The sequence below is a fragment of the Bidens hawaiensis genome, unplaced genomic scaffold (genome assembly GCF_021521415.1).
Source record: "Bidens hawaiensis isolate Kalapana, Puna unplaced genomic scaffold, B.hawaiensis_p1.1 tig00019321_1, whole genome shotgun sequence".
NCBI classification, from domain to species: domain Eukaryota; kingdom Viridiplantae; phylum Streptophyta; class Magnoliopsida; order Asterales; family Asteraceae; genus Bidens; species Bidens hawaiensis.
In genome coordinates this window covers 212,590-234,405 of record NW_027492929.1, presented here as the reverse complement: position 1 = coordinate 234,405, position 21,816 = coordinate 212,590, and the positions used below count along the sequence as shown (strand labels likewise).

At 33.7% G+C, this 21,816-nt stretch overlaps 2 protein-coding genes across 2 annotated transcripts; one reads left to right on the top strand and one right to left on the bottom strand.

Annotated features, from left to right (window-relative positions):
• Window positions 1-10,896: 10,896 nt before the first annotated feature.
• On the top strand, window positions 10,897-14,329 carry LOC143558084 (uncharacterized). Its single transcript, XM_077047000.1, has 8 exons — window positions 10,897-11,266; window positions 12,568-12,692; window positions 12,789-12,826; window positions 12,911-13,021; window positions 13,112-13,191; window positions 13,271-13,307; window positions 13,547-13,588; window positions 14,162-14,329. Exons 1-8 carry the CDS (start codon window positions 11,021-11,023, stop codon window positions 14,245-14,247), a joined length of 765 nt encoding a protein of 254 aa, XP_076903115.1. The 5' UTR covers window positions 10,897-11,020; the 3' UTR covers window positions 14,248-14,329.
• A 705-nt stretch (window positions 14,330-15,034) lies between these two features.
• LOC143558098 (putative phospholipid-transporting ATPase 9) lies at window positions 15,035-21,123 on the bottom strand. The gene is made up of 7 exons (XM_077047008.1): window positions 20,355-21,123; window positions 18,409-19,757; window positions 18,004-18,114; window positions 17,638-17,914; window positions 17,435-17,523; window positions 16,790-17,327; window positions 15,035-16,087 (listed from the first exon to the last, which is right to left on the bottom strand). Exons 1-7 carry the CDS (start codon window positions 20,748-20,750, stop codon window positions 15,248-15,250), a joined length of 3,600 nt encoding a protein of 1,199 aa, XP_076903123.1. The 5' UTR covers window positions 20,751-21,123; the 3' UTR covers window positions 15,035-15,247.
• Between the last annotated feature and the right edge of the window lie 693 nt (window positions 21,124-21,816).

Here is a 21,816-nt window from a genome sequence, read left to right as displayed (position 1 = left end):
AAGATTTCAACTTTCAAGTAAGCATGCTTTATAGCTTTACAAGACCCAAGTTTTTTTTTTATATTTAACTTGAATAAAAGGGCAAACTTGAAGTCCCTCCTTTTCAAATATAGGAAGTATTAATAACATATGAATTAAAAAAATGACTTTTACTTATTCGCAATCTCAAGTGACCGTGTTAGAGAAGAGTGACCAAAGCCCCAATTAAGTCAACAATGGGCATCATATCTCCCTCACTTTCTTGTGTTTAATTAAGATGTTTATGGAATGACATTCGTCATATATGATTTACACTATGATGTTGTTGAAGTCATCCATGAATTGATATAGTAATCTTATACCATTTACTGATTATTAGATGCTAATTGTACTCTCGTTGAAGCCACTGTTGAAACCACATAGGCTTGTTGTGGTTCAAGCAAACATGGCTTCAACGAATTTTATGTTTTTGTCTTCTAAAAATTAAATAATAAAGTAAACTAAAAGATATTTTTTATAATAATAAAACATTAAACATCTTAAAAAAATTAAGAAAAACGTAAAACAATACAATTTAAAAAAAAAACACAAATGTATTCCTTCTCCACCTATTCTTCTTTGCCTTTGATCTTCTTTGATTTCCTCTAGATAAACGTATGTTCTTGTTCAAATACCTATTGACGACTCGAATCTAGGTTGTTAAAGTCATTAGTAAGAAATTCAATAATAAGAAACAATTACATCATGCTTTTGCAAGTTGAATAATATCCTAAGGCAAAACTAAATTCTTCAATCTTGAACAACGTAAATTACTTGTACCTGTAGCATGTATAAAAATAAAGTTTGTCAACACGAATGTTGGTGAGAATACATAAGTTTTAGTTGATTTATATTTATAGATAAAAACCACAATTCATATGTTAATGTTGAGTATTACAATTCTTATGAAAACGTAAACAACTAAATAGATGTTGACCCGTTCTTATTGATACGAAATCAAAGTACTGGGTAAATGTATGATCATACTATACGAGGATAGATGAGGATGAGATACCAACCACCAAACATAAAATAAACACTTAAGCACATAGAGCATAGTCATAGATATTGCAATCATCACACATAAACATATACCGAATTGTGTTTTGAAATAGATGTAGAAATAAATAATAAATAAAATTATATAATGTATACATGCTACCCCCAATATATAAAAGATGAAAAAGGGGTATGCAAACTCACCTTAAAAACGGACAAAAGTGATTAAGAAGACGAGAAGACGGGAAAAGTCACACACGAACGCTAAAGCCTAATGAGAAAATAAGAGCAAACGGATACGCTAAGTAAAGTATGATATTTATTACGAAAATTAGTTAAATAATATAATATTATATATAATGTTTTAAAAATAATTATTATGATTTAAGAAAACATAACTTAATAATTGTAGTTCTATAAATATATATAAAATTAGTTTAATTGATTTTTTTTATATATTAAAAACATTAGTATCTAAGTTATAATATACTTTAGGTATATATATATATAGTATATATATATATATCATAATACCTACACGTATATACATGAACGGAAACGTGAATTAAACGAGTATTACAAACTGGTTTTTTTTAATTAAAACAATCTTTATTAGTTAATATAGTTATTAAATGATTTAAAAATAAATAAAACAAGAAAATTCCCAAAAATATCGGGTGCAGGGGTCGAACCCGCGACCTCTGCCCCACCATACACATGAATTAACCAGCTGGGCTACCAGTTACAAATGATTAAGAACAGTTTTCATAAATTATATACACTAGCAGTTCCTATCAGATTTGATCATAAACCCTAACATCTTGATTTGATCAATCCAGTTATAATTAACCAAATAGATCTTATGGTTTTGATCAAGACATTAACGCGATTAAAACCATGTAATCAATTACCTCCAACAAGGATCGGACGAGGGTGAATGAGATCAAAATAGGGTCGGCTCAAGGTGTGTAAAAACGAACTACTGAATGAACAAACTAATCTAATTATCTATAGGGGTTAGGTTCGCGACAGATAGAGGAGTGTGTGGTACCAGTTAATTGAATTAAGATTGTGTATTTATAGGGTAAATTGATCATGCTAGCCGTGGTTCATTTTCATTTGAATTAGCTGTCAAATAACTATGGTTTACTATAATTAGGTTGTCGGTTAGCGCGTTTATGGGTCAAGGAAGGATATGGAAAGATAAATTACGCTGAAGATTGAGGAACAAGCAAAGGGGGGGTATAGATCGATGGTGATGATGACGAAGAAGATGAATTAAAAATAATATTTTAATAATTTTCAGCATGGTCCTTCGGGTTTGAATGGTTAACAAGTTAGGATAGAACATGAAAAAAGGGGTGATTTTTGTACAAGTTGGATAGTTTTATTAAATAAACGACACATATACAAGTGGTGTAATAAATGATCAATGACCAACTAAACTAATAATTTATTGGTTTTAATAAATAAACAAACGTCCGGTTAATAACATTCAAACGGGTCAAAATTCGGGCTTGAAAAATAATGACTGTTACACGCCACACCAACCAAAAACAAACTATTTAGTTTAACATATTTCCAAGCTAGACTCAAAAGTGTCTCAACCCCATTTAAACCCAACTTAGAAACTTAATATTAGATCCGTGTTATGAGTCTATATCACGTGCGTTATGACACACCTAAGCTCTCTCGAATCCAAATAAGCCACACAACCACTAGAATACAAATCAATCAAAATCCAAATTCAGTTTACAAAACGTCAAACCCAGATAACCCGATTCAAACAAGCCAAAACCCGACCCAACAAACACCATATAAACAAACCCTAAAACCAAAAAAGAAAAAAATATATCTCACCTCCTTCCCCCCTTTTACCCGACAATAACAAACAATCATATTCAAAATCGTATTCCAAGAACTCAAATTTTCAATCAACATTTCAACTTTCAATTGAACTTAATAAAAAAATACACAATCGATTTTGGCTATAACATAAAATACACAATCGATTTAAGTTAGAGCATAAAATACACAATCGTTTTAATATAAACATTATCATAAAATACACAGTCGGTTTAGGTTATAACATAAATAATATCTTGTTGGTAAATTCACAAAATAAATAGATCAACACATGAATCACCGCATCAACAAAACACAACCTATATAGTTTAACATCTTTCCAAACTAGACTCAAAAAGCCTCAAACCCATTTAAATCCATCTAAAACCAAGGAACTTAATATAAGATTCGTGTTACGAGTCTATATCACGTGCGTGATGGCACACCCAAACTCTCTCGAATCCAAATCATTCAAAAGCCACCAGAATCCATATCAATCCAAATCCAAATTCAGTTTACAAAACGTTAAAACCCAGATAACCCAATTCAAACAACCCAAAACCCGACTCAACAAACACCATACAAACATTGGCCTAAAACCAATAAAAGAAAAAAAAATGTCTCACCTCCTTTCCCCTTTTGCCCCAACAACAACAAACAAGCATATTCAAAATTGTATTCCAAGAAACCAACTTTTTCAATCAAGATTTCAACTTTCAACCACTTAATACAAAAACACAATCGATTTAGGTTATAGCAGAAAATACACAATCGTTTTAATATAAACTTTATCATAAAATACACAATCGGTTTAGATTATGACATAAACAAAATCTTATTGGTAAATTCACAAAATAAATAGATCAACACATTAACCACCGCACCAACCAAACACAAACTATTTAGTTTAACATTTTTCCAAGCTTAAAACTGCCTCAAACCCATTTTAATCCAACATAAGAACTTAATACAATATTCGTGTTACGAGTCTATCATGTGCGTTATGACACACACAAACTCTCTCGAATCCAAATCAATCACAAACCATAAGAATTCAAATCTACCCAAATCCAAATCAGTTTACAGAACATCAAACCCATATAATCTGATTCGGACAACCCAAAACCCGACTCAACAAACACCATACAAACAAACCCTAAAACCGAAAAAGAAAACAAAAATATCTCATCTCCTTTCCCCATTTGCCCCTAACAACAACAAACAATCATATTCAAAATCGTATTCCAAGAACCCAACTTTTTTAATGAAGATTTCAACTTTCAACCTAACTTAATAAAAAACACACAATTGATTTAAGTTATAACATTAAATACACAATCGATTTAGGTTATAGCATAAAAATACACACTCAGTTTAGGTTATAATATAAACAATATCTTGTTGGACCACCGTACCAACCAAACACTGACTATTTGGTTTAAAGACTTTCCAAGCTCGACTCAAAACTGCCTCACCCATTTAAACCGAACATAGGAACTTAATATCATATTCGTGTTTTGGGTCTATATTGCGTGCCTTATGACACGCACAAAATCTCTCGAATCCAAATCATTCACAAACCATCAGAATCCAAATAAATCCAAATCCAGTTTACAAAACGTCAAACCCATATAACACGATTCAGACAACCCAAAACCCGACTCAACAAACACCATACAAACAAACCCGAAAACCAAAAAAGAAAAAAAATATCTCACATCCTTTCCCCTTTTTCCCCAACAATAACTAACAATCATATTTAAAATCGTATTCCAAGAACCCAACTTTTTCAGCCAAGATTTCAACTTTCAACCTAACTTAATAAAAAAAATACCCAATCGATTTAGGTTATAACATAAAATGCACAATCGATTTAGGTTGTAGCATAAAATACACATTCATTTTGATATGTACTTTATCATAAAATACACAATCGGTTTAGGTTATAACATAAACAATATCTTGTAGGTAAATTCACAAAATAAATAGATCAACACATCAACCACCGCATCAACCAAACACAAACAATTTAGATTAACATATTTCCAAACTATACTTAAAAATGCCTCAAACCCATCTAAAACCTAGGAACTTAATATAAGATTCGTGTTACGAGTCTGTATCACGTGCGTTATGACACACCCAAACCCTCTCGAATCCAAATCATTCATTAACCACCAAAATCCATATCAATCTAAATTCAAATTCAATTTACAAAACGTTAAACCCAGATAACCCGATTCAAACAACCCAAAACCCGACTCAACAAACACCATACAAACAATGGCCTAAAACCAATAAAAGAAAAAAAATATCTCACCTCCTTTCCCCTTTTGCCCCAACAACAACAAACAATCATATTCAAAATCGTATTCCAAGAACCCAACTTTTCCAATCAATATTTCAAATTTCAACCTAACTTAATAAAAAATACACAATCGATTTAGGTTATAACATAAAATACACAATCGATTTAGGTTATAGCATAAAATACACAATCGATTTAATATAAACTTTTCCATTAAATATACAATCGGTTTAGGTTATAACATAAACAATATCTCGTTGGTAAATTCACAAAATAGATAGATGAACACATAAACCACCGCACCAAACTATTTAGTTTAACATTTTTCCAAGCTTGACTCAAAACTGCCTCAACCCCAATTAAATCCAACATAGGAACTTAATACCAGATTCGTGTTACGAGTCTATCACGTGCGTTATGACACACCCAAACTCTCTCGAATCTAAATCAGTCACAAACCATTAGAATCCATATTAATCCAAATCCAAATTTAGTTTACAAAACGTCAAACCTGTGACACCCGGCTAAAAATTAGCCTAAACCGCGACTAATATAATTGTGTTTACGCAAATAAAATAATATAATAAATAGGTGATATTATTTTAGTCCAAAAACTCAAAAAAATATTTGAGATATATTTTATTAAGTTTGAAAAAGTCCAATTTTGTCGCGTAGCAAACACTACGCAAAATGACCTCGGGTGACGACTTAGAAACGAAAAAATTCCCCGTGTCTAAATGGCCTCGAAAAATTAAGATACATATTAAAGTAGTCGAGACAATGCATAAACTTAATTTTAGAAGGCTCGAATTGCAAAAATTGCAAAATAAGTAAACCGAGTGTCGGTGGACGACCCGGTAAGGACCCAACGTCAACTATTTCCATAAATTAGTTTCTTAGGCTTGTATTACCTAGAATACAATTTCGTTCAAAGTCTGACAAAAATTATTAGAAACGGAATTCGTTTGATTATCTAAAATTCGTTAGACGTTAAAATAGAAACTTAAGATTATTGTTTAAACACCTACTTACTAACTCAAACCCATGTGCCACCACCCATTGATTTATCCCATTGTTTCATTTCTTAAAACCAATGGCCACCCATGGTTTTACTTGTAAAACCATGTCCTCCTCACCCTATATATATGCCCACACACACATCACAAACACATCATCACATACTGACATTCAAATCACCACACACACATTCAAGTTAGATCAATATCATGGTAGAGTTAGGCTTTTAGGAAGAAGAATTAGGAGGAAGGATCATCACACTCACACCCATCTCATTCTCATTAGATCTTCAAGAACACAAGTAAGTTTATAAGTTAATTTATATGGTTAATTTGGTTAGAATAGGTGTTCTTGGGTTGAGATTGATCTTAGAGATTGAAAATTTTGGATGCTTGTGTGTGTATATGAGACGTGAGTATGTGTGTATGTGTAAAGGGAAGTATTAAACTCACCCATACATGCATATATTCATCCTAAAGGTCATATTTTGACTGTTAAGATTGATTAGAAATCTTGTTGGATTACTTGATAGTTTGGTATAATCATAGATAAAATTGTTGTTAAGGTTTGTTGTTATAATGAAATTTGGATTGATTATTGATCATTAGCTAGTTAGTAAGGACTTTGATTATTGAGAAATTGTTGTTAGAAATGAACAAAACAAGGATATGTTCATAATTGTAAATTTTGGGATTTTTGGATTTTGGAGTAATTAGGGAATTTGGATGGATTGTTGAATTAAGAAATGATATGGAATAAGCTAATTGAAAATAAGATAGGATATATGCTAGAATCAATAGTTGGTACTTGAAGATTAACAAAGATTGTTAAAGTTGCTAATTAAGAAAACTTTAATTTAAGAAAAGTTAAAATTTAGATTTTGATGTGAATATTTGTGATGAATGTGATCAATATGTGATTAATAACAACTTTGAACTAAGATAGGGTGAAAGATTAGAAGCATGGATTAGTTAACACCTTGATTAAAATGGACAACAACTTACTAAATAAGGAAACTTTGTTAGTTAAACAATTGGGAAATTCATAATTTGGTTGGTTAATAAACTAATTAAACTTATACATAAATTATATGATGATTTGAACCTGGACATTTAGGTATTAATATGATATTTGTTCATATAAAAATAACAATTTATGGTGAATAGGTATTAATAATGTTACTTGATTAGTAACATTATTAATAAACTTAGAATATGAACTAGAAACTTGAAAATTGGGTTAAACGTGTCTTGCAAAATGATTTGATCAAAACTGCAATTTATGGTGATTATGTGTCCTTAATATGTGTGATTAGTCCATTAGATGATTAGTATAGACTTGTTCACTTTAATTGACTTGTCGGTAACCTTAACGGTCGAAAAATCGTCTTTTTGAACGAAATTGACACGACTACTAGGGATTGTTTTAGAACAGCCACTAAAGTGGTAAAATAATCATGTACAAGATAAGTTAATATATGGGAAAAAGACAAGATGGCAAAACTTAGTCCTAAAAGGTTCGTGTCGTGAAAGCCGACACGAAAACGTTAAAAAGTTGTTATTTTAAGAAAATATTAACAAAAATGAAAATAATATTTTTTTACAAAGTAACTTATAAAACTTGGATAATATATGTATAATTACTTTTAAAAGTTACATTTGCATGAATAACCGAAACGGTTCGTTTTAAACATAAGAACCGACGAAACCGACAAGAATTATGAAAAATAAAAAATGAATATTTTCTTAAAACTTTCCAGCAACTGAAACTTAAAATATATTATATATTTTAATTGTTTATTAATTGATTCAATTAATTAAATTATAGTTAACGGAAAACCGAACTATGTGTACTCGCTTATTTGCTTATGTGCTTATGTGGACACTAGATTAGGACTAATAAACTAAAAAGAGTTTTATATAAAAACTAAAACCAAGTTTTTATTAGCGAAACGTGTACTAATATAGGACAGGGGATTTTGGAACGAAAAGCTACAAACCATGAGTTTCTCTATCGAATCCCCTCGATTTTTAACTGGAATTGTTTTCAAATTGATATTTAATTGTGTTTTGAGGAAAAGCATATTCTTCATTTCATATGGAACCTATTGATATTGTAAAGACATTTTATTTTACAAACCGTGTCAAACCCGAGATGAGTCTATTTGGCTAAATAACAGTTAACCATAGAAAGGGGCACATAAATATGGGTAGATATATCGGGGTGACGCCTCCCACTTCCAATCGCGTTGGGTTAAAAGTGGGTATATATTGAGTCTGGTATGTATCGTGTTATCAATTATGATAGTCATACGTAATGTTGTATTATTTGCTCGTCTACAACAGCACTATTTGTTTAAGAAGTAAAATGCCTATTGTTATGTGACGTAATGACGATAGATCATTACACACGGATTGGTGTTATAATGGCGGTAGTCCATTATACACGGGATGTTTTGGATATAATTCGGGGTGTAGTGACGATTACACACAAATTGATAGCGGATATAATGACAAAAGATCATTATATGGATGTTGTTTTCGATTCATATATATATATATATATATATATATATGAACCATTATTTTCATATGTTTTTCAGGTAATTAAATGAAGTATGGAAGCTTCGCGAAGAGCTCAGGAAAATAGTGTCGTGTGTTTGAATGAAAAATATTGACTATATGTTGAACTTGTAAGTTGAATAAAAATCGTGTAATATGACACGTGTAATAACTCTGATGGTTAAATAAAGTTCAACTTTCGTTTGAAATCTATTGTTGAATGTGATTGGTTGAAACGACGTTTGTCACCACCCGAAAGATTTGGTCATAATCTTCCGTTTTTAAATTAAGGTTTTCGAGGTGTGACAAAACCCAGATAACCCGATTCAAACAACCCAAAACCCGACTCAACAAACTCCATGCAAACAAAACCGAAAACCAAAAAAGAAAAAAAAATCATCTCACCTCCTTTCCCCTTTTGTCCCAACAACAACAAACATTAATATTCAAAAATCACATTTCAATAATCTACCTTTTTCAATCAAGATTTCAACTTTCAACCTATCTTAATATGAAACATACAATCGATTTAGATTATAACATAAAATACACAATCAATTTAGGTTATACCATACACAATTAGACTTATCTAATTGTGTTACGAGTCTATATCATGTGCTTTATGACACATTGATAGTAACCGATTCAAGATGGTTAATCTCGCTAGCCTTTTGTAGTAGGCAAACACTCCCAAGAATTAGATAAGAAAGATAGAGACACTCTTTTGAAGCACCATTTTCAATATTTCATTCATGCTAAAAACAAATACAAATTAACTATAAATAGTCATACAAACCACTTACCCGCTACTTGCTAATATGACTCTAAATAAACTAACCACTATGAATATTAAACTATCCACTACTAACTCATAGACCAATTACTAATTAACTTAAATAAAGTAATAAACAAATATTAATAATTATATTAATACATGCACATGCACGTATCAATACTCCCGCCCTAAAAAACGTCCTTGTCCTCAAGGACGGAATGCTTGGCCCATGGTGGTCGCCACTCACGTCTTCCAGTAGCGTTCGGTTCAGTCTCAATGGCGCGCCACGGTGGTCGCCATTCTCGTATTTGTTCAGGAAATGGCCGGCATGTTATCCTACCCATAGCTCGTATATCCAAGAACATATTGAAAAGTGGAATATGATGTTGTATTGGTCCTTTCTTTCCTGCATGTGTGAACTGCCTTAGATAAATGGAGGTAACATCCAAGAGTAGACATTCAACTTTAGATATTAGCTTTTGGGACCAACGTACGGGTATTGAAGGGACCGAATGTGGAATACGTATAAATTTTGTAGGCTGAATATAAGAGGTAGTGACTTGTGTAACGACTTGGAAGGGTGGAGATGGTTCATACAGGGGCGGTGACTGTTTTAGTGATGGTGTCGGTGTATGTGTTGGTGGTGGATCGTACGTGTCGGTAAGTTTGTCGGAGAGTTGGGTGACATGGTTAAAGAGGCGGGCGGTGGTTTCCATTTGAGCATCGATTTTGGTAGTAAGATTTTTTGTGTCTTTGACGAGAGCGGCTAGTTGATTATTGATTTTGGCTTGCGATGAGATAGCCGTCGTGGTGATGACAATGAGTTGATTAAGCTGATCGGTAATGGAGGGTGGAAGGTCATCGGAAGAAGTGGAGTCTTCGCGGGGCGGCATGGCGGAGGATTGAGGCGAGAATGAAAGCACCAATGATAGTAACCGATTCGAGATGGTTAATCTCCCTAGCCTTTTGTAGTAGGTAAACACTCCCAAGAATTAGATGAGAAAGATAGAGACACTCTTTTGGAGCACCATTTTCAATATTTTAGTCATGCTAAAAACAAATACAAATTAACTATAAATAGTCATACAAACCACTTACCCGCTACTTGCTAATATGACTCTAAATAAACTAACCACTATGAATATTAAATTACCGACTACTAACTCATAGACCAATTACTAATTAACTTAAATAAAGTAATAAACAAATACTGATAATTATATTAATACATGCACATGCATGTATCACACACCCAAAATCTCTCGAATCCAAATCAATCCAAATCCAAATTCACGTCAAACCCAGATAACCCGATTCAACAAACACCCGTACAAACAAACCCTAAAACCAAAAAAAAATAAAAATTATTTCATTTCCATCTCACCTCTACCTTTTGCCCAAACAACAACAAAAGAAAGCATATTCATATTCAAAATCCCATTCCAAGAACCCACCTTTTTGGATCAAGATTTCAACTTTGAACCAAATAACTCATCAATGGCAGCTGTTAACCCTTCTTCTTCATCTTCTCCACATACCCTTTACAGATCTTTCAATAACCCTAAACCCCTGCGTTCTAATTTGCTCAAACTACCCTTTAATCATATTATTATTGATCGCAAATTGCAATTGGTTCGTTGTCAAATACCCAAATCAGAACACAAAACATCGGCGATTGATTCGGATGCTTCATCGTCTTGTTCTTCTAGTATTGATTTCCTCACGCTCTGTCATAGCCTTAAGGTATGTGTTTTGTATCTAATTGGCCAATTGCATTTGTGTTTAATAGTTTTGTTTTTTAAATTGATTGTTAAAAAAAATTATGATTTGCATGAGCTGATTATTTGGGGTTTATGATTCTGTTGAAGGTTTTTTTTTTATTTATTTTATAGGTTTTCTGAAATTTATGATTTTTTTAATGATTTTTTGATGAATTTATAAACCAAGATTGCCACTGTAAAATTTAGGCTTGGAAAACAGGTCGGTTTGGGCAAATTCGGGTTATGGGTCAGGATGGTCTGTGTCGAAACGGGCTGATTCGATAAAGGGGACAGATTATAGGTCAGAAAAGGTTCGGGTCAAAATGGGTTGATTCGAAAAAGGTTTTTTTTGGTTTGGGACGGGTTACGGGTCAGTACAGGTTTGGGTCAGAATGGGCCGATTCAAAAAAGGGTCAGAGCAGTATCTAATTGTTTGTTTTTTTGTCGGTTTTGTTTGAAATTAATTGTTGATAAAAATTATAATTTTATAATTTGCATGAGCTGATTAATTTGTTTGGACATTATGGATTTGTGGGGTGTGCGTGGTTCGGTTTGTGTTGGTTTTGGGCTAAAACCGAACCAAAACTGAAACTTTGTTTTTTGAATTTTTGAAAACACTTCGGTTTCGGTTAGGTTTTTACGGGTTTGTCATTTGTGCTTGAAAATTTTGGGCCCAAAAAAAACAAGTTTTAGCTCAAATAATGAATTGGGCTTAATCATTTTTAGTTAAATTTGTTTAAATTTAGTTGATAATTTTAATTAACATTTGCATGAACTGATTAGTTTGTTTTGGATTGGTAATTAGTGACTGTAATTTGGGGGCTATGATTATGTTGTGTGATTCTGTTGAAGGTTTTTCGATAATGTAAAATTTATATGGTTCTTGAAATTTGTGATTTTTTTGATGAATGTAAAACTAAGATTGAGTTATTGAAGATCATTGTCACTGTAATATGTAGGCCTGGTAAACGGGCCGGGTTGGATGCCTTTGGGTTACGGGTCAAAGCGGGTCGATTCAGAAAAAAAGGGTCCTTCGGTTCGGGTCAGGCAGGTTTGGGTCAAAATGGGTCAATTCAGAAAGGGTTGTTTTGGGTCGGGCCAGTTGTTTTGGATTAATTGCATTTGTGTTTTAATAGTTAATTCTATGTGAGCTTTGTTTAAATTAATTGTCGATTTTAATTACGATTTGCATGAGTTGATTAATCTGTTTGGGATCATGGGGGTGTGCACGGTTTGTGACCTGTATGGTTGTATGTTAGTTATTTAACTTTTCTTTCAATGTAGACAACAAAAAGGAAGGGATGGGTTAATCATGGAATTAACGGTCCCGAATCCATTGCCGATCATATGTATCGAATGGCGTTAATGGCTTTAATTGTTGGTGATCTTCCCGGTATTAACAGAGAAAGGTTTTATTTTAACTACTCTTTGCTATTTTTCATTACCATTAAACCTTACAAAAGTAACATTAACTAAATGTCATAAGCTTTGCTTACTTTGACTAGATGTATCAAGATTGCAATTGTGCACGACATTGCGGAAGGTACATGTTTAATCCTCCAAATTTAAATACTTGTATGATCTATTAGTTTTTTTTGTTAAATTGATAATTATCTGAATTTTACAGCTATTGTGGGTGATATAACACCATCCGATGGTGTGCCGAAAGTAGAAAAGAGTAGACTTGAACAAGCGGCTTTAAACGAGATCTGCAATGTTCTTGGTGGAGGAATGAGGGGTATTTTTAATTACTTTTTGTTCAAGATTTATATATTCTTTTGTTTTTCTGAAATGGGTTTGAGCGAATATTGTTTTTCATAACTTGCAGCCCAAGAAATTAAAGAACTTTGGAGGGAGTATGAGGATAATGCGTCTCTTGAGGCTAATCTTGTTAAAGATTTTGATAAAGTATGCTTTTCTATTAATCTTTTTGTTAACCATTTTTATAATAATTAGTAAAAATGTAACCTTTTTTTTATATAAACAGATTGAGATGATTCTGCAAGCACTTGAATATGAAACCGGTACGTTTAGGTCACAGTTATATTATGAGAAAGAATTGAGCTAACAACTACAATATGTTATTATCATTAGTGTATTAGAAGTACACTTTTGAGTATTAACAACTTTCAACCCGTGTGACTCATTTGAAAGATATTTGAAAACGTAGACTTTAACGACTTTCAACCTGTTTGACTTTTGCTGACTTTTATCTGTTTATCTTGTTTTATTCTAAGATTCTAGTTTAACAATGTTATTGCAGAACACAACAGAATTTTGGATGAATTTTTTCTCTCAACAGCTGGTAAGATGAATTTTTTATTATTATTTTTTTATTATAAACCATTTTTTACAAAAAAAATGATAAATTAGGAGTGAAAAGTCACGACCCGTTCTACAAGAAATACGTTGATTTGGGTAAAAAAAGTTGCATATGGATTAATTCGGGTCAACTAAAAAATTCAATGGTCAATTCGGGTAATTGGTTTTAATAATATTATACAACGGGTCACTCTTGTGAAACTTGTTAACTTAAAACGGGCCCTAATGGGTCAACATCACCCATGACTATTACTTTTCACCACCGAAACAAGTTATTTCAACCTGAGCCCATTTTGGTCAAAAACACTTTTTGACCCGGACCAGATTGATATTCTTTAAAAACGACCGGTTTGACCTGAACCCATTTTGGTCAAAACAAGTTTTGACCCGAACCAAATTGATATTTATAAAAAATGGCTGGTTTGACCCGAACCTGTTTTGGTCAAAATACGTTTTGACCTGAACCAAATTGATATTTTAAAGAACGCCTGATTTGACCCGAACCCATTTTGGTCAAAATACGTTTTGATGCTATATTATATTGTTTGCACTGCAGGGAAGTTTCAAACCGAAGTCGGCAAGAGTTGGGCCGCCGAGATTATAGCCAGAAGAAACTCAAGGTTGGCAAAGAAACTAAACTAAACATGCATCCTCTTTTTATTTCATTATTTTTGTAAGCTAAATGCTCATACATTGTTGTTCTCTTTGACATCCTATAATCAAAAAGTTGTTAGTTTTGAATCTTCCTTTTTGTAACACATTATTAGCTTATGAGTTATGACCCAATAAATAAGGCTTTGTTTTAATTCAATTTGGTTTATTATAATTTATTAAAAAAGTGTTGAATTATTGTTATAATATATGTTGTCAAACTAATTGTTTCTCAGTTTATATATAAAATAACATAATGAATAAAAACCTAGTATTTTCGTCACTGTGGTTCGTCTAAATCTGTGGTTTTAGTCTAATAGTTTCAAATTTGCGTTTTTCGTTCTTGTGGTTACATTTCACTTGCAATTAAACCCGAATTTATTAACCCCGTTAATTCTGGTCGTTAAACCTATCGTCGTACCCTTCACGTGAGGGGCAGTTTCATCCTTTTTTTCTCCAAATACACCAAAGCCCCTTACGTGCGGGGGGGCTTGTGAATTACGACTTGGGTTTATTTGGGGAGTAAAAGGACAAAAATGCCCCTCACGTGAGGGCACACTGATGGGTTTGACGACCAAAGTTAACAGGGTTATTGAATTCGGGTTTAATTGCAAGTGAAATCGCAAATTTGAAACTATTGGACTAAAACCGCAGATTTAGACGAACCACAGGGATGAAAACCGCGGTTTACTCGTTCAAAAGATACCTAAAATGCATATGCATCCATGAGTCTTTAAAAAGTATTGCAACAACGTAACCAATAAAGTCTTTAAAAATATCATTTGAAAGAAAATATAAAGAACATAAACTTAAGATCATAAAACATGATTCCCTCTTCAAAATCTATAAGCAATTTCCCTACTTTACAACAAAACTTCACAGCCCGAAAATCAGGAACTCGGCCGACGATCATCTCATCTTTACCGTCGTATAACAATTAACGAATAGCTACCAAAATCTTCTGTACAAACAAGTTTATACAAAACCATCATCATGATTTAGTTGGCGCTTGTCGTTCCAAGTTCAAATGATACAAATTATTATCCCTCGCTATAGACCGAGCCGTGTACCCAACTGTCGTCGTCCTGATCGACCGCTGTCTCACCATGTTAACATACTCGGGGTCATCCGTGTTCCCTTCGTATCGAATCCATTGTATCATTCCATGGTAAGCTGGGAAGAACCGCATTTGAACGGCTTTATAACAATAATAAGGTATCAATGCTGCAATCACTACAAACAAAGTGACCACCCAGTAACTCGGCGCGGGTGCAAGTGTTTCAGTAAAAACCTTGTATGCAGTCGTTGAAATCGTCGTTGGCATCGCACCGTACGCGAGTAGGAACATGTACCACATGAATATTCCACCCCAAATAAACACATGCTGGATTAGAGTGAAATAACTAACTGCTAATGCCATCTGGCAGTTGGCCACCCATACGACACACGTGTATATTGTGGCCCCCACAACTTCCATTCCCGCGGTTTTCCCGTTCTTTCGGTAAGATTCGGGGTCTAGGGCCCGAATACATAGGAAGAAGATTATTGTGCCGCTGGCTAGCCCGTTAAGCATCCAGCCGAATATGCGTCGCCAACGGAAGAGAGTGTTTTGGACACCTTCTTGGTATAGTAATGGGAATTTGAGGCAGAACCGGGCGGAAACGTCTTGGTCGAAGACGCCTAACGCAATGGCGGGAAGCGATGTGAAGAAGACGTTGTATAGAGATAGGTACCAGTCGTTGTATGCGGGCTGACCCGAGAAAGATGCGTATGCTTCGTATAAGAAGACAGTGGTCCCGAACACGATGTTCTTGTAGAAAAAGTAGCAAATCTGCATTGTAAAAACACGGGTCTTAGATTTCGATCGACTAATATGGTAACGAGTGACAAAGTAACTGAAATAACCAACTTAACAGCCCAAAACCAACAGTTTAGATTTATGTATGTTTTTTTTTTCAAAAACCAATTTCTGGTTCGGTTTCGGTTTTGCATGTATTGAAAACTGAAAAAACCGAAACAATCCCGTAAAATAATCGACTTTTGTTATTGAATTTTAATTGAAATCCAAAATGTTTTTACTCTGTGTAATAATCAATGTAAAATATATTTGTGACCAAAGTTTCAGGCCCAAATTCATTATTCTAGTTCCTTTTTTTAGGCTCAAAAAAATTCAAGCCCAAGTGGCAAAACCGAAGTCTAACAAAATCCATTCTGAAACCCAAACCGAACAGTTTTCAAAAAGGCAAAAACCAATTTTTCGGTTCGGTTTGAGCCCAAAATGACCCATGCACACCCCGAGCGACTGTATATAATGGGTCGGTTTTTGGGCTCAAACTTAACCGGAAACCGAAAATTCAGTTTTTGGAAACTTTGGTTACGGTTTTGTCAGTTTTACCATTTGGACTTGAAAACATTGGGCCGAAAGAAAAGGGCCCAAAATAATGAATTTGGGCCTGAAACTATGGGCCTGAAAATATTGGTGCACACCATAGTATGTATTCAAAACAAACTAATAAGATTCATAGTTTCATACCATTGAAGAGATTCTTCTGTAACACCAATGTCCATGCACCAACAGCAACCTTTCAAGAAACCGAAACTGAGCAATTGCAATATCACTTGACATAACCGCCTGCATCCCCTCGACACCACTAATCCCAATCCCAATATCAGCTTCTTGAAGCATTCCCACATCGTTCGCCCCGTCACCAATAGCTAAAGTCGTTTTCCCGGTCCCCTCCTTCACAAGTCTAGTAACCAACGCTTTCTGTTTAGGCGAAGACCGACAACAGATAACCGACGCACAACCGACCGCAAGCTCCAAAAACGTGTTCTTAATATCGTCATGTAATGCATATGCTAAAGACTTTCCATCTATGATAAGTGCAAATGGATCAGTGGTTGTTGCACTAAGCTGCGCCTTTCCTGATAATATTTGTTTCTTGACACTTTCTTTCGAGACCTTGGAAATGACGGTTTTGTCCCCGCTCTTTTCGGCTGCTATGATTTCCGGGGACTCTAATGTTATTGTGATTTGTTCCATTCCTTGTCTAAGTAGACTGCAAGCAAATCTGCATAAAGTTTTGATTTTTTTAAGGTTAGATACAAACTATACAGCTTTAAAACAAAATGTTAAAACAAGAAAACAAATCTTGATTCTTGATTAAGCGAAACTTACCCGATATTGATTGCGGTTTCCATTTTATCGCCTGTGAGAACCCAAATCTTGATTCCCGCTTGAGCAAGTTTGTCAATGCATTCGGGCACCTGATGAAAATTATAAAAAAATCGCGTTAAATACCGTTATTAATATGAGAAAGATTCAAGAAATGAAGATCTTGAGTTGAAAAAAGTATAAAATAAAAAAAATAAAAAGCTTACTCCTTTTTGGAGTTTGTCCTCAACAGCAGTGGCGCCAAGAAGTATCAAATCTTTTTCAACTTCTTCGGTTGCTTCATCGATCAACTCATCGCGGTCTGCACTAACTGAATTCTTGGCTTCTGTGAACTTCTCATTGAACTCTTTGTACTCTTCCTCGGTGAGCTCACGATAAGCAAGAATTAAGGTTCTTAAACCTGCATCCGCGTACTCGTTCACGTGTTCTTTTGTACTCTGTTCAAATTCTCTCCCGTTTTTGGCAAGTCTATCGAACATAACACTGAACACGATCCAAACATAGAGTTAATACCTGAACAACAATGACTACTGATAGGAATAAAGACTCGTTTGTTGTTGGTTTTTGCTTACCTGTCGGCACCTTTACATAGTAAAAGTAGCTTTCCCTCGTCGTCCCTAACGATAACAGACATTCTCTTTCGTGCACTGTTGAACTCTAAAACGTTTAAAAGCTCATACGTCCTGCAAACAAACAATAGAAAGATCAGACATTTGAGTCCAAAAGGTTGCCCGAAACAACAGGAAAACAAAAATGTTGCTACTTTCAGATCTTGGAATGAAAAAGTCATAAACTTTAACGGGATTTGATACAATTTTAACAGAATTTGATACAATAAGTTACCCGAAACAAGAAAAACGCAACAAAGTTGAAACCTTTGGATCTTGGTAATAAAAAGATCATGTTTAACGAAAATCCGGTTCAAATGTGAAATTAAAAGTTACCCGAGACAATAAAAACACAAAAAAAGTTGTTACCTATCGACTCTTTTCTTGGAAACAGGATCTAACTCCATAAAAGAAACGGTCGTTTGTGTCCTTTTGTAAAACTCGAACCCGAGCTCTCTTGCTGCTATAACAAAAGCAGCCTCATCAGGTGACTCAGCTTCATATGTAATCTTTCCGGTTTCTTCATCCACATCAGGTATCGCGGTATGACAGATAGCTAACAACCGAAAAAACTTCTGAATCACATTCGAATGCGGTTCATGAATCCAGTAGCCGTTTGTGATTCTTTCATCTTCAAAGTTATATCCTTTAACTGCCAATGTAGAATCATCAGAATTATTATCATCAAGTTGATCACGACCGTTAACAATTAACGGAGACCCCATTCGTTTAGCCATAGCTCGTTCAACTTCCGTCACACCACGCCCATATGCAGTCCCCGCGATCGAACACTTAATAAACTCCATTGAGTTACAAGTCAAAGTCCCGGTCTTGTCTGACAAAATGGTGTCGATTTGACCAAGTTCTTCGGTCAAATTCGAGGTCCTCGCATGAGCTGGTTTATCAGCTTCTTCATAGTACATATGAATATCATTGTTGATGAAAATTGTCTGCAATACTTTCACAATCTCTATAGAAACATATAGAGAAATCGGAATCAAGTAACTATATAATAACAAAGCTGTGAGGAAATGGTATATCGCTGCAGCTGGAGCTCGGTTCGGGTCAAAAAAGATATCTGATCTATCCGGGCCCAAATACCATCTTTTCTGTCTGTCACCGTCTAAATCACGTTTCGTCATGACCCCAAAATAAACCGAACCGAGGAAAGCCATTAGAAACAAGATAAAGAACAAGAAGTAGATAATAGTATCCATTCGTCTTTCGATCCCACTTCTTTTTGAAGGTGCTTCGGTTGAGTTTTGAATCACTTTTGTATCATGGCCCGTGAAGATCACAACACCGTATATGTAATCCGTGTTTCTAAGCTTTGAATCGCGTAGAAGAAGTTGTTGAGGCGAAAGCGCGTATTGTTGTTCTTGATACTCCATTGTTCCAACAAATGCGTATAAGCTTGCATTTGGATCTTCACATTTAATGGTCGCTTTAAAGTTGCTTAAATCTGAATCATTATGAACTGTTGAAGTTGCATCTAATGATTGTTTTAGTTTTAAGTTTGTTTCACCGTCTAAATTCATGGTTTCGACATAACAAACCGCGTCTTCATAGCTTGATGAGAGTAATAGAAGATCGGCTGGAAAGAACTCGTCTTTTTCCACTTTGACTACATCTCCTACTCTCAGGGTTTTCCATTCTCTCGTTTCGAAAACGCCTCCGCCTCGATGAACTTTGACTTTTCGGTTGTTGACCTCATGATCCTAGAAAACCAAGATTCAATAACAGAGTTTTAGGCTATTAGCAAAGTTCAAATTTAATAAATAACAGAAAATAAACATAATATAAAATGCTGCTAGAAGTACACAAGATTCAAGAACAGATTTTTAGGCTATTTTTTTAAGAAAAGTTTTCAAATTTAACAAATAACAGAAATAAACACAATATGAACTTTGACTTTTTTATTGCTGACTTCATGATTCTAAAATACAATGATTAATAAACAGATTTGTAGGCCAATTATTCAGAAAAGTTTTCAAATTTAACAAATAACAGAAAATAAACACAAGATGTAGTTTGACTTTTCATTTGTTGACCTCAAGACCCTAAACAAACACAAGATTCAAAAACAGATCTTTAGGCAAATTTTTCAGAAAAGTTTTCAAATTTGACAACAGAAAATAAACACAAGATGAACTTTGACTTTTTAATTAAACAAGATTCAAAAACAAATTTTTAGGCTAATTTTTCCAGAAAAGTTTACAAATTTAACAAAAAAAAGAACATAACAGGTTCAAACTTATAAATATAAATTCAACCAAGAACTAAAGTTTTAACCTTTAAATATAAATCCCACATACCTGTTTTTGCCTCTGCCAATCTTCAATACCTTCTTTAACCATTGTAGCACCAATGACAATAATCAAAGGAAGGATAGCACTAACAGCAGAGTAAGGTGCAAGTTTTGTAAATGACAAAATACCAGTAACAAGAAAGTAAAAATTTGCCACCCTTCTAAACTGTTCAAACAATGACTTTGGTAAAAAAGTCATTGGTGTATACTTTGTTGACCTAACATAATTATCAGGATAACTTTGACTTGCAGCCTCTGATACTACACCAGTTTCATTACAATACACCACTCTTGAAAACCCTGGACCACCAATCTGTGAATGATCATCATCAAACCTATTTCTTCCACATTTGAATGAATAGATCTTGCTAAAATGCAACCTTTTTTTCCTCCCTGTACCCATTTTTTTTTTTTAAAAAAAATCAATCTTTTTTTTTAACAAATTATTTCAAGAAACCAGTTTTTAGAGATACCCAAATGAGAATCTTCCAAAAAACAACAAAAAGATTTGTGCTTTACTGCTTTGCACACCCCCCAAATGAATAAACTAATTTGTTTCAAGCAGATAGCTCACAACCCAAGTAATAAAATATCAAAATAAACACAACCCATAAATGGTTTTTAACAAATTAATAAACTTGTGTCTTAAAGATTCAATTTTTCTTGAAAATTTATAAACTTTTTTGTACAAGAAACAAAAGGGTATGAAGAAATGAAGAAAAAAATGATAAATTTCCAAGAATCAGAAGCTAAATATAAAGTATTTATATATGTGTGTGTGTATATTATATAAATATTGTTTATTTCAAGAAAATAATAAATGGAAAGTGTAAGGAAGAAGGTGATTCTGTAATTTGATTATTTCTTTGAGCATGAAAGGTTTGAACGAAGACTTTAATAAGGAAGCATATGTTGATTAAAATATTATAATATTATTATTATTATTATTATTATTATTATTATAAATTAATAAAAGTTTCAACTAACACCGAATAAACAAACCCAAGAATCAATTCATAATTTGGGAAGCTTCCAAAAATTGAAAGATTTACAGACTGTTCAAAAAAGTTTTTTTTTTTTTTTTTTTTGGAATAAATTGATTTTTTTCAATTATTTTCAAGAATTTAATAACAGGAAATGAAATGAAATGAAATGAAATGAAATTAAATTGGGAATTTTATACCTGAGAATTGTCTCTTCTTTCATCTGACCTATTTGTTTCTTGTGGAACAAGTTTAAATATGAACAGACAGATGGATCTTTTATTTATGTACAAATGGTTTTTGAAGAGGTAGGTCCCAGCAGAGCCCAGTTGAACCCGCAAGACTCACCTCAAAGAGGGACGTCTGTGCAGTTGAACCCGCAAGACTCACCTTCAACAGGGACGTCTGCGCAAAGGCTAAACTCGCAAGACTCACCTTGAAGAGACGTCTGCGCAGAAACCAACTGGATCCGCATGACCCACCATG

What these genes read in the sequence shown, in the direction of transcription:
- LOC143558084 (XM_077047000.1), top strand. Translation starts at nt 11,021, where the DNA reads ATGGCAGCTGTTAACCCTTCTTCTTCATCTTCTCCACATACCCTTTAC. An exon ending in CCCGGTATTAACAGAGAAAG is followed by an intron (nt 12,693 to 12,788) that starts GTTTTATTTTAA and finishes TACTTTGACTAG; the next exon opens with ATGTATCAAGATTGCAATTG. An exon ending in AGCACTTGAATATGAAACCG is followed by an intron (nt 13,308 to 13,546) that starts GTACGTTTAGGT and finishes ATGTTATTGCAG; the next exon opens with AACACAACAGAATTTTGGAT.
- LOC143558098 (XM_077047008.1), bottom strand. Translation starts at nt 20,750, where the DNA reads ATGGGTACAGGGAGGAAAAAAAGGTTGCATTTTAGCAAGATCTATTCA. An exon ending in ATTGGCAGAGGCAAAAACAG is followed by an intron (nt 19,758 to 20,354) that starts GTATGTGGGATT and finishes TTGGTTTTCTAG; the next exon opens with GATCATGAGGTCAACAACCG. An exon ending in CTATGTAAAGGTGCCGACAG is followed by an intron (nt 17,915 to 18,003) that starts GTAAGCAAAAAC and finishes GATCGTGTTCAG; the next exon opens with TGTTATGTTCGATAGACTTG.